The sequence below is a fragment of the Quercus suber genome, unplaced genomic scaffold, assembly GCF_002906115.3.
Source record: "Quercus suber isolate HL8 unplaced genomic scaffold, Cork oak 2.0 scaffold_88, whole genome shotgun sequence".
NCBI lineage: Eukaryota > Viridiplantae > Streptophyta > Magnoliopsida > Fagales > Fagaceae > Quercus > Quercus suber.
Window position 1 is genome coordinate 39,512 of NW_027069553.1, and position 12,201 is coordinate 51,712.

The 12,201-nt window shown below is 31.1% G+C and overlaps 1 protein-coding gene across 1 annotated transcript; it reads right to left on the reverse strand.

The window, feature by feature from the left end:
- Positions 1 to 954: 954 nt before the first annotated feature.
- LOC112035027 (tetrahydroberberine oxidase) lies at positions 955 to 2,799 on the reverse strand. The gene has a single exon (XM_024067860.2). The coding sequence runs from the start codon at positions 2,773 to 2,775 to the stop codon at positions 1,192 to 1,194; it is 1,584 nt and encodes a 527-aa protein (XP_023923628.2). The 5' UTR covers positions 2,776 to 2,799; the 3' UTR covers positions 955 to 1,191.
- Between the last annotated feature and the right edge of the window lie 9,402 nt (positions 2,800 to 12,201).

The window sequence follows — 12,201 nt, forward strand, 5'->3', positions numbered from 1 at the left end:
TTAATGAGAAATGGAAAAAAAAAAATATATATATATATATATATATGTTTCTTTTTTCAAATAGAGATAAGAAACAACTAAAAATTATTCTATCAATATTTGAATTAATTATTTCTTTTACAAGTCAAATATATTGAATATAAATGAAAGAGATGCTTAACTAGGTTCTTAATAACTAGTGTGTTATTTATTATATAATAATTTTATATAAATAAATAAATAAAAACCTCTAAAAAGGTTATATGTATATAGCATTTAGAATTGTTTTCAAAGATAACATTTAAATAAACTAACATAACCATAAATATAAATCCCAAATACACCCAAATAGCACTCTCGAACATACAAAACAATGAATTCAATGTTCACAAATACCAAATACAAAGCAAAAACCAACAAAGCCACAATACTACCAAGAGATATCACAAATACTAATGCCACCGCTTACAAATATCAAAAAAACTAAACCACAACATCTCTCTTATTTTATTAGCCACAGCACCAAGGGAGAAAGCCTCTTTCACAAATTAAAATTTTCGGAACAACACTTAGACTTATTTAGGAGACTTATGTCGGTTTCCAAATTGTTTAAGGAGAACGAATTTTTTTTTGCACATAACAAAATTTGAAAACAAGCCAAGTACTTGCACATCATTCCAAGCAAAACAATGTATAGTCGGCCAAATCCAATAAAGATACACATATAGTTGGCACTTTAAACAAAAAACAAATTTCTATTCCTATTCAAAGGAGAATTCCAAATCAAGTAGAAGACAAGACTTATATTGCTCTAAGTAGTAATATTGTTTGGTTTTTACGTTCAAACTTCAAACAGTAGTAACCAAAAAGAATAAAATTCCTTTCTCATCCAAATCTAATAAGGATTAGAACTCCTAATTCAAGCTAGATTTCTAGATCCATTTAGATAGTTTATATATTTAAAAAACCAATGCATGTAGAATAAATTTATTATAAGATGTAAGAGATTTATGAATTGATTTTTTCAATCCCAATCATTATTTTGAGATTCACATATCCCATGGAAGCCTTTATTTATGTTAAATTGGACTAAAACAAAAGGAGAGGAATAAGCTTTATTATGAGTACAATCTTTGGCTTCATTAAAAAATAAATAAATAAATGAGTATAAGCTTTGCAAAATAAGTATCCCAAGTCACTTCTCTTCATCCACTAGTGTGAAAGAGGTGGGATGCTTTGTTCATTCCTAAAGAAATTAGTGGGATCAAATACAGTCTTCACATGCACCAGCCTTTTGAAGTTGTTCTTAAAATATTTAGTACCCCATATGCTTGCCTGTCTATAACTTGTGTTGCCTTCATTATTTGTACCTATGTCAAGGTCTCTATAATTTATATATGCTTCTCTTGGAGACTTGGAAACATAGGGAGCCATATAAGCGTAAAGCCTTCGAATCCAACTTACATGACTTTCAGTTGCCGCAGTCCCTTCTTCTGACCAATACACCACGTATTGGATTTTGTAGATATTGCCAGCTCTATGTGGAAAAGGAATTGCAGACTCCGAAATTTCACTCATTTTTCCCCCATATGGAGTCAGGATTAATGCAGCTGACACTGCCTCTTTTTCATAAAATCTTTGCCAAATCCCCTCCAACCCAGATTCAGGAATAGGATTCTTCACATAGTCGGATTTTGCTTTATAAGAGATAATTGTCAGAGTCCTATTTAGCAAAACATCTAAGGATTGACCACTTGGGAATCCAGCAAAGTAGAGGATAGATTGAATCCAACTCATTTCTTTACAATCTTCACTCACCAAACCCAGCTCAGGAAAGCTCTCTTGCATCAATGGAAGTAGCTTATCCTTCCCTCCAAGGTACAAGGAATTGAACGCAGCTTGTACCGTCTTCTTCCCTTCTTGGCTGGAATTTGCGCCTGTTAAGCCTACACGAATGAATAGGTCTTTATCAAACTTGTCTGCAACATACTGCCACCGATGCAGAATTTTGGTTGCATTTTGTTCCAAGTTCTTATTGACTGTGAACACAGTCACGGTTGATGGAACAGGAACCAACTTGATTTTCCATGCAACAATGACTCCAAAGCTAGCCCCTCCTCCTCCTCGAATGGCCCAAAACAGATTTTCTCCCATTGATTTTCTGTCAAGGAATCTACCCTTAACATCAATCAAGTGTGCATCAATAACATTATCAGCAGCAAGGCCATATTTTCTCAAAATTGTGCCATACCCTCCCCCACTGAAGTGTCCACCAACACCTATTGTAGGGCAAAGTCCAGCTGGAAAGCCAAGAGTTTTGCTTTGCTCAGCAATCTCGTAGTATAATTCACCCAGGGTTGCACCAGATTGAACCCAGGCAAAGCTATTTTCTACATCAACAGAGATGTTTCGAAGATTTATCATATCAAGTATGACAAATGGTACAGGAGAAACATAAGAAAGACCCTCGTAATCATGTCCACCACTTCTAACTCTGACTTGCATTCCATGTTTTTGGGAACAACTAAGGATTTCTTGAATTTGTGAAACACCCAATGGTGTAACAATGACTAGGGGTTTCGGGGTGGAAGGTGTTGAGAATCTGGGGTTTCTGATGGAGGATTCCAAGACAAATGAATACGAGGAGTTGGATGAGGTGTAAATGACTTCAGAAATACTGTCATTTCTGGAATGAAGGGTTAGGCACTGAAGAAAGTTTTCATGAGTATGAGCTGAAGTTGCCGACAAAAATGAGAAAAGAAGAGAAAAAACAAATAAAGAAACTGGTAACTTCATTTTTGCTTGTTGGTGATTAAAACTGGACGAGAGCTTCCTTATTTATAGCGTTTTAGTAGCTTAAAGAGCATTCCAACTTGAAGATTTGAAGTCTTCCTTTGAATATGAAATAAAATCAAAACGTCAAGAAGGCAAACCCAACTTGGCAACTGTTGGGTTTCTTTCAGAACATGTAATTTGCTTTTTTCTAGCAAGCCATTTCCTAGCAAGTCCTCCTAGAACATTTACCATCCTTTTTTCTTTCTCAATTCTTTTTTTATCACATTTGGGATGTTTTTTGTGACCTGTTTGATCAATTTACAATTTCTTTTTTAAGTGTACGCTATACTGACAAACTTTTTTACAACATTTTTACAAACTGTTTTGGTAGTAAATTCTTATTGATTCGCACATGACCTTGCCACTCACATTATTTTTTTTACTTACTAGTAACCACTTTTGGCATCAATAATTTATAATAAAAAAAGTTTGTAACTCTAGTATTTTCCTCATTTTAGTGATTATAAAAAAATTTATAGATCTAATAAATGTTTTAAAATTTTTTTTATAGATCTAATATTTTAAAAAAAAATATACAAGCCAAAAAAAAAAGTCTCAACAACAAAAATTACCAATAAAAAAATAAAAAATAAAAATAAAGTAAGCTTAATTAACCAATTTTATTTAAAATAAATAACCCTACCCTTTAAAAAATTCTAATAAAAAATAACTTTGTTCTTATCCACAAAAAAAAATAATAATAATAATAATCTCATAGTAGCATATGAAACCACCCACATAACAATGGTAAAGTCCCTCTAACTCAAGGTTCTGACTCCGTCATTGTAATATATACATATATATATATATATATTTCAACGTTATTGTATGATTTTATCTAGTCAACGGTTTGCAGTTTTGAAATCTCATCCATATATGGATTAGATGCTTTTATATATATGGAAAGGAAAAGTCTGGCGGCTATAAACTATTCTTCTTACGTGAGCCTCTTTTTCTCCAAATCTAGAAGAAAATTCAAGTCAGAAAATAGATAAGTCAACCATTTTCTTTTTCTTTAACCTTTTTTTTTTTTTTTTTGGCTTGCTACTATGCAGAAATATGAATTATACATAAATTTTTCCGAGTTATTCAAAGCTGTCTTCATTTTTTTTTTTTCCTCTTAACACACCTCTCTTTAAAGCATTCTTGCATTTGTATTCAAAGTTTTCTTTGTCTAAGCTTTTAGTCAAATTATAATCTACACGGATCCTCAAAAAAAAAATAATGACGATCTCTACATGACAAAGAAAGGGCATATATAGTTTCTGTAAGATCTTTTGTAGGCTGTAGCAAATCCATTACTTCTTCAAAATAAATCTCTACCCACAAATAGAGACAGAATTTTAATTGAGGGACCCGAAGTATGAATGAAAAAAATGTTCATGAAAATTCAAAATAGCATTGAAAGTCGCAATAATTATTATTGCTTAGACTAATTATTGTTGTTAAGCCCCAATTATTGTTGCTAGCTAAGTAAAATAGATTACAAGGAAAAAAATCCTAAGTCAAAATTAAAAGCAAATAAAAAAAAAAACTACTAATTTGAGGACAAATAGACAAACAAAAAAGACTAAAGTTTTAAGTTAATGTTAAAATAGTTCAAGTTTACGATCTATCAATAATCACTAATTATAAATTTATTAGTTCCCATTACGTGACATTAACTAATTGTTTCTATATGTAACTGATCATGAACTAATGAGCAATCAACAATGTGGGGTGCAACATTATTAATTATAGGCGAAATTACACTATTGATTCTTTAAATTTATCTTGTGAGCGTTATTTTTCTCTCAAGTTTCAAGTAAGCATTATTAGTCCCTTAAGCTTTGAAAAAGAGCAATATTAATCCTTTTGTTAACTATTATTAATGATGTTATTTATGTAGCTATAATTAATGGCTAGTCATTTTTTATATAAAAAAATTACAAAAATTATTTTACACATCATATCCTATTAATACCAAAATAATTGACCGGTAAGTAATGGATAATACCAAATTAAAATATAAAATCCAAAATCTCTCTCTCTCTCTCTCTCTCTCTCTCTCTCTCATGCGATTCTCTCCCTCTCTTCCACTGGAGGCCATGAGATAGCCTTTGGAGAAACTGTGTTGCGATGAGTATTTTTGCTACATAGTGGGTTTGAAATTGGGTTCAAACTCACACTGGCCTTACCACTAGGAGGAAATCTTGGGTAAACCCAACTGGGACACACACCGGTATCTAAAACTCCAATTATGATGTCATTTGAGGCTTGGTTGAGGACTTGAGTGTTGTGGCTATTGGACTTAGTGTCGAGGTCTAAGAATATTGCGAGTTCGAGTGGTGTGTGAGTCAGCTTGGTCTGAGTAGAGTGAAGCAGCAAAGCCATGGTAAGTGAATGTGTAAGTGTAGAGAAGAGAAGAATCAGATTGGAGTTGAGAGGAGACATAAGAAGGCTTATCTTGGTGTCTCATGTGGACTACGTATGTTCGCTTGGCTGCGACTGAAAGGATGGTACTGGAACAAGGTGAGCAATGAACCAAAGGAAGACCATGGAAGCCATGGCCGTCAGTAAAAGAGTTTTTTTTTTTTTTTTTTTTTTTTTTAGATTTCAGTTTTAATTTGTTATTACCATTTGCTTACCAGTCAAAAAAAATTGTACTTACCATCACGCACCCTTAATACGGCGTTCACTCCACAAACATAAATACTTGTGGGGTGTGGGGTGTGAGGGGCAAGAGCCGGGGTTCAAGTCTCCAGGAGAAAGTTTCATACACATATACACTTAAATCAAACTAAAATAGAATTTCTATCTTGTATAAAAATAAAAATTGTACTTTATATTAATTAACAGTATTAATAGGTTATGATGTGTAAAATAATTTTTGTTTTCTTTTTTTTTTTTAAATGCCACATCATTAAACAAATAGCAAGTCACAATTCAATTAAAAAAAAAAATGCCAAGTCACTATTCTATAAGCCACATAAGAAATAACACTAACGGTAGTTAACAAAAAGACTAATATAATTCTTTTTTTTTTTTTTTGTCATAATATAATTTGTGGGGCCTAAAGAATCTAACAACCCCGGCCCACTTTATAACAAGTCCAAGACCCATGCCGAGAAGGGAGAGACGCCCGAGGACGAAGTAAGAAAGTCCAAGTTGCCCAAGGACATTGCCGAGGACAATCCTGTCCTCGGCCAATCAAGACCGTGGGAGGAGGAAGCAGCGGCCATCAAAAGTAACCTCCCGAAGTATCCCAGGAGAAAGAGCAAGTACAAAGTGTCAGCCATGGAAACATGGTGGAGGAACAATTCCTGGATAAACTGTCACCTCCACATTAAATGTCCACAACTAACGTTCTGGCCGCATTAATGAGGAAATAATCCCTAAACAGTGCAGCCTTGGTTACTGCAACCCACAGAAAGAATGGGAAGGTGGCTGATAGGACAAGCACTCAAGTTGCGACCTGCTTGATCAACAAATGGAAGGCCAAGATCAAATGAAAAAGGATATATAATGTAAGAAATCTCTCTATAAAGGGGGGAAGCAAGAAGAAGCAGAAAACACCATAGTGACTCGTATCATCTAAGAAACCTTTGTAACCAGACATTGAAGAAATAATAAGAATTACTCGTTCCTCAAGAGAGTGCCGAGGAACAGAATTTCATGTTTTAGCTCATATTCTTGTAATTCAGCCCATTCACTATCATGCTCATTTGTTGCAATCTTCGCTAAGACCTAGTTCTTAAACTCATTCTCTACAAATTCATTGTATTGGGCCAATTGGATCTAAGCCCACTCTTCCAGCAGTAGAACCGCTAAAATCTAGTCCCTACATAATTCATTTTTAAAACTTGAAAGACTAATAACACTCACTTAAAACTTGAAAAACCAATTCCACTCACAAGATAAACTTCAGAGACCAATAACATAGTTTCTCCTTAATTACATGTTTGTCTTTGTCAATTCGGCAAACCAAAAGACAAACCAAAAACAACTTTATTATCCTATCAAAAAAAAAAAAAAAAACTGCTTTATTAATTATTCAGCACAACACTACACTGGCCACTAACAATGAGCACTATGCACAATGCGCTGCTATCCAGTATCCACAACTGGAGACGGAGCCACCATTGGACCCCAAATAATTTTAAAAAAAAATATATTATTATATATGTGTACTAATTTTAGCAATTTTGTTCTATAAAATTACATTTTGTTTCTCTTAAACAATATTATTAATTTTTTTAAGAGTAATGCTATTCACAAAGTTTTTTTACAAACTGTTTTGATAACAAATTCTTATTGGTTCACATATGAACCCACTACTTACCTCATTTTTTTTTTTACTTATTACTAGTAACCACTTATCACATCAGTAATTTTTAAAAAAATTTGTAACTTTAGCATTTTTCTCATTTTATTGACCATAAAAAAAAAAATTATAGATCTAAAATCTAAAACAAAATATACAAGCTCAATAAAAAAAAGAAAAAAGAAAAAAGAAAAAGCACAATTAACTAATTTTATCCAAAATAAACAATCTTGCCCTTTAAAAAAATCTAAACAAAAATAGTTTTTTTTTACCCACAAAAAAAAAAATAAATAAATAAATATCAACAGTTAAGTAGTAGCAGAATTAGAGGTTAAAACCACCACACACAATCAACAGTAAAGCCGCCCCCCTATTTCAAAGTTCTAACTCTGTCCCAATCCACAACATTATCAAAAATCCAAACATACTCAACTTTACTATTAATCAGCACTAATAAATAAAAACCCTTAATTTTACTATAAAAACAAACACAACTTGAACTTTATCTTTCACCTCGTAGCCTTCACTAACACTAAGACCAAAAAGGGGGAACCAAGAAAAAGAGTTAAGAAAGAACAAGGACAGAGCCAAGACGTTGAATTAGGGGCAGAGGTATAAACAAACAAACAAAAACAATCATTGTGTAATTGCAAATAAACATTTACTTAGTACTAACAAACCATCAACAAAAATAAAAATATAAAATCATGAGTTTCTTAATACACTATAATGCAATCATTTATAAAAAGTAAACTTGGCATTTTTTAATATAATCTATGCAAATATCATTTTTTTAATTTTTAATTTTTTTGCATACTGTATAAATGAAATTTGTGATACAAGTACTTTGCATCATGAATTCTTTTGTAAATGTTTTGTTTGCTTCTCTAAGAGTGAGGAGATTTATGATATATATAGGCCAACATTTTTAAAACTAAATAATTACTAAAAATCTCTTAAATTTCTATTAGATTATTAGACTTTAGGATTGTCATGATTGAATCTAATTACTCTCTTTTTTCTCTTATAATTTTAGCTATGAAAAAGAGTGCTAAACTTAATTGGCTAAATTACTCTTTGCTCGCAATATATTAAAACTGGTGTTCTTTCCTTATATAATAAAAATAAAATTTAAAAAAAAAAAAAAAAAAAAAAACTCTAAAACTGTTAAAGGTATGTAGCATTTAGAATTATTTTTCTAAATATAACATTTATATAAAGCAACAATAACATAAAAATAAATAAGAGAATAAGTTTCAAGTAAAAACTATTTCCAAATTAAATTTTGATTCTTCAACTTTCTCCTTTCTCAGATGAGAAAAATTGATTTGAAGTTGTACATATGTTTATGTCTAAACATTAACATACACAATTTTTTTTGGCATTTGGACATTTTTCTTCACAAATTATTAAGAGTGTAAGGTATGTACATTTAATAGTCAAACTTTCAAATAATGTACAAAGCTTTGTATATAAAATGCATAAAATCTTAAAAGAATATACACAATACTATAAACTTAATGTACACAAATTTTCAAAGAATATACACGATTCTGTATATTCGACTTACAAAATTTTCCAATAGATGTACATAATTTTTGGTATATTTAACATACACAAATTTTTAAAAGAATGTAAAAAAAAAAATATATATATATATATATATTTGATGTACACAATTATTTTATGCATGGACATTTTTCTTCACAAATTTTTGAGAGTGTAAGGCCTGTATATTGTATATTCAAACATTCAAAGATTACTCAATTCTATATATTTAATGTATACAATTTTTTATAGAATGTATACACAATTTTTCCAAAAGTGTACACAATTTTGTATATTAAATGTAAATCATTTTTCAAAAAACATACAAAATTCTATACATTCAACATACATAATTTTTTTGATGTGTGGACATTTTTCTTTAAAAATTACTGAGAGTTTAAAATATGTTCATTTAATATCCAAACCTTCATAGAATGTACACAATTTTATATATTTAATTTCTACAATTTTCCAAAATTGTACACAATTATGTTTATTTAATTAATGTACACAAATTTCAAAGAATATTCACAATTTTGTATATTCAACATACACAATTTTTCAAAAAATATTCAGAATTGTGTATATTCAAGATACATAATTTTTCAAAGAACTTACACAATTTTGTTTTTTCAACATACACTTTTTTTATCATAAACATTTTTCCAGATTGTAAGGTTTGTTCATTAATATCCTAACCTTCAAAGATTGTAAATAAGTTTATATATTCAAATTCTAAATTTTCAAAGAATGTTCACCACTCAAACTTAGTCACTACCATGTCGTGTATGGCCGTTGGAGTCTAATGCAAAGGAGGTATGGACATACCTATGCACACACTCTCCATTTTCAATTGGTAAATTTTGAGGGTTTTTTTTATTATTATTATTTAACAAGTTGAAACTGAAAGACTAGATCTGATAATTTTTTTTTTTTTTTTTGGTAAAAAAAGGGATTTTTGTTGCTTGGTCTCATTTTTGTTATTATTATTTGGACTATATATTTTTTCGTTTAAAGGGTCAAGAATTACCGTTGGGGAGTTTAATTTTCATTGGCCAGGGTTCTAAAAATGACATTTTATTTAATATATTCTATTAACTTTAATCATGATCGTATGTTGAATAAATGATCAAGATGTTACAATCACTTCTCTCTATCCATTTTCCATGTCAAATGCCTATAAGAAAGTGTAATCAATCAATCAATCAATCAATATATATATATATATATAAGTAGTGTGTGGTGCTCTAATTTTGCATTTAACCTTTTTTTATCTATTTTCATTAAGTTTTTTTTACTTTTACCCAAAAGTTCACATTAACTTATTTTTACTATTATCTCATTAATCTCTCATTAATTATCTGAGCTTACACCACACATTTCTTTCTTTTTCATTTCTTTTAGCATAGCCACCATTTTAGTATTAAAAACGAAAGCAAAAAAATTTAAAAAGTTAAGGACTAATAGTAATAATTAACCAGATAATGCCCTAGGAGAGATAGAGAGATACAAAAATGTTGTAGATTGTTAAATGAAGCACACTGTTTCACTCTTACCAAAATAAAAGAACTGAGATTGACAAAACATTTGTAAGAAAGAGAAAGAGAAAGTTGAGGGGCCGCCACCTCGGCATATTAGCCTCCCACCACCATCAAGCCATCAAAACTTCTACAGGTTGTTTACTAGTTTTTTTTTTTTTTGCATATAAGTAGAGAGAATATATATTTGGTGTGCAATGTAAAGTCATATTCTACTATGGTTTTAAATTATCTATAAGACACATGCATACGCAATTGCCGACATTATTTCTTAATGTTGCACCATTGATGACTGAAAGACGCAATTGCCCACATACGCAATTGCCCAAAATAATTGAGTGATTGATTAACTCCTACTTAATTTTAGCCCATGAGCACTTTTAATTCTTGAAATTTAGTCCCTAGAAAACTTAAAATGACCAATTTTAGTTCCTAACAAACTTAAAAGTTATCATTTTTAGTTCCTAATGTGTCTATTGTAGATTTGTAGTGATGAGGTAATTTGGCCATGTTATTTGAGAGACTAAAAGTAAAAGTGATCATTTTAAACTTAAGAGCTCGTAGGTTAATTTTAAGGGGGGAAAAATGGATTAAAGATGGTAAGTATCAATCTAAATCCAAATAGGGTTTTGGATTGATAGTTTTATGGAGCTGATTTTGAAACTCATATTTCACAACTTCATAAACTAATATATGGTCATTTCTTGATTAGCCTTCTTCAAGCTCAAATCATAATTATGTTTCAAACCTAAAAATCAGCATCATTTAATCCTATCTTTTGATATTGCATTAAGTATAGGGCCCCAAAACTAGGGAAATTATTGTGTACTCCCGAAGTACCATAAATGCGTACTCCCTCCTCTCACATGAATAGTGGGTCCCACTAATTAAATTCATGGTGGAACCCACTATTCATGTGAGAGGAGGAAGTACGCATTTATGATACTTTGGGAGTACCTAATAATTTTTCCCAAAACTAACATATCTCCTTTTTGCTGGTTAAAACATTCTCTTTGCAGGGTATCAATAAACAAATGTCACATTATCATGCAAATACTTGAGACCAATAAAGAAACATCGGGCCAAAAGATCAACAAGATGAAAACCACATGGTTTTTCAGCCAAAATACACCCATTAACTAACAAAAAGTGATCAAAGACACCTTGGATAAATGGATGGTGATTTTACCTCGTTCCACTTAACCCTGGGGGTGGGGTGAGGATGAGGCGAGCTTTTTGCCCCATACCCTGAGGCATAAACTAGTTTGGGCATTCATGCCCCACATATATTTACAAAATACCCTTGATTTAATAAATAATTTTAAAACACTATCTTAGGTTTTACTTCTCACTTATTTCTTATTCTCATTTAAGTTTGGGTCGTGAAATCAAGGAAAGGGTATGAAAGTAAAAGCCGCTATCCTAGGCAGGACACGAGATCCTATGAGTTGTTTCAAGTTACTAGTCAACCTGTGTTTTGAATTAATGGCAATGGAAAGACAATTTTGATGGGGTGAAAGCGGTGAAGAGTGAAAGATTGGATGTGGATAATATATGCAAACCAAAGAATAGAAGATGAATTGGATTTAGGTTGTGTTTGTTTGGAGTTGGAATAAGGTGGATAGAAAAATTTGGAGAGAAAACGAGAAGAAAAACATTTTGGAGTGTGTTTGGTTAGGTGAAGAAAAAGAAAAATAAATAATGAGACCCAGATATTTTCTCTCCTGATCCACCAAAAAGTTTTATCTCCAAATAGAGAGAAAACTGAAAAGAAAAATTGGACATTATTTTTAGACAAAAATGTCCATGCGCTATTGCACATGGGCTTGTCCAGTTGCTCTACTTTTTTCTTTTTTCTTTTTTCTTTTTTCTTCTTCTTTTTCTTTCCTCTGCACGTTGTCTCTTTTTTTTTTTTTTTTTGGCAGGCTTCCTACACGTCCATGATGATATTCTTTTTTTCTTTTTCTTTTTTCTTTCGTTTTTTTTTTTTTTTTTTGT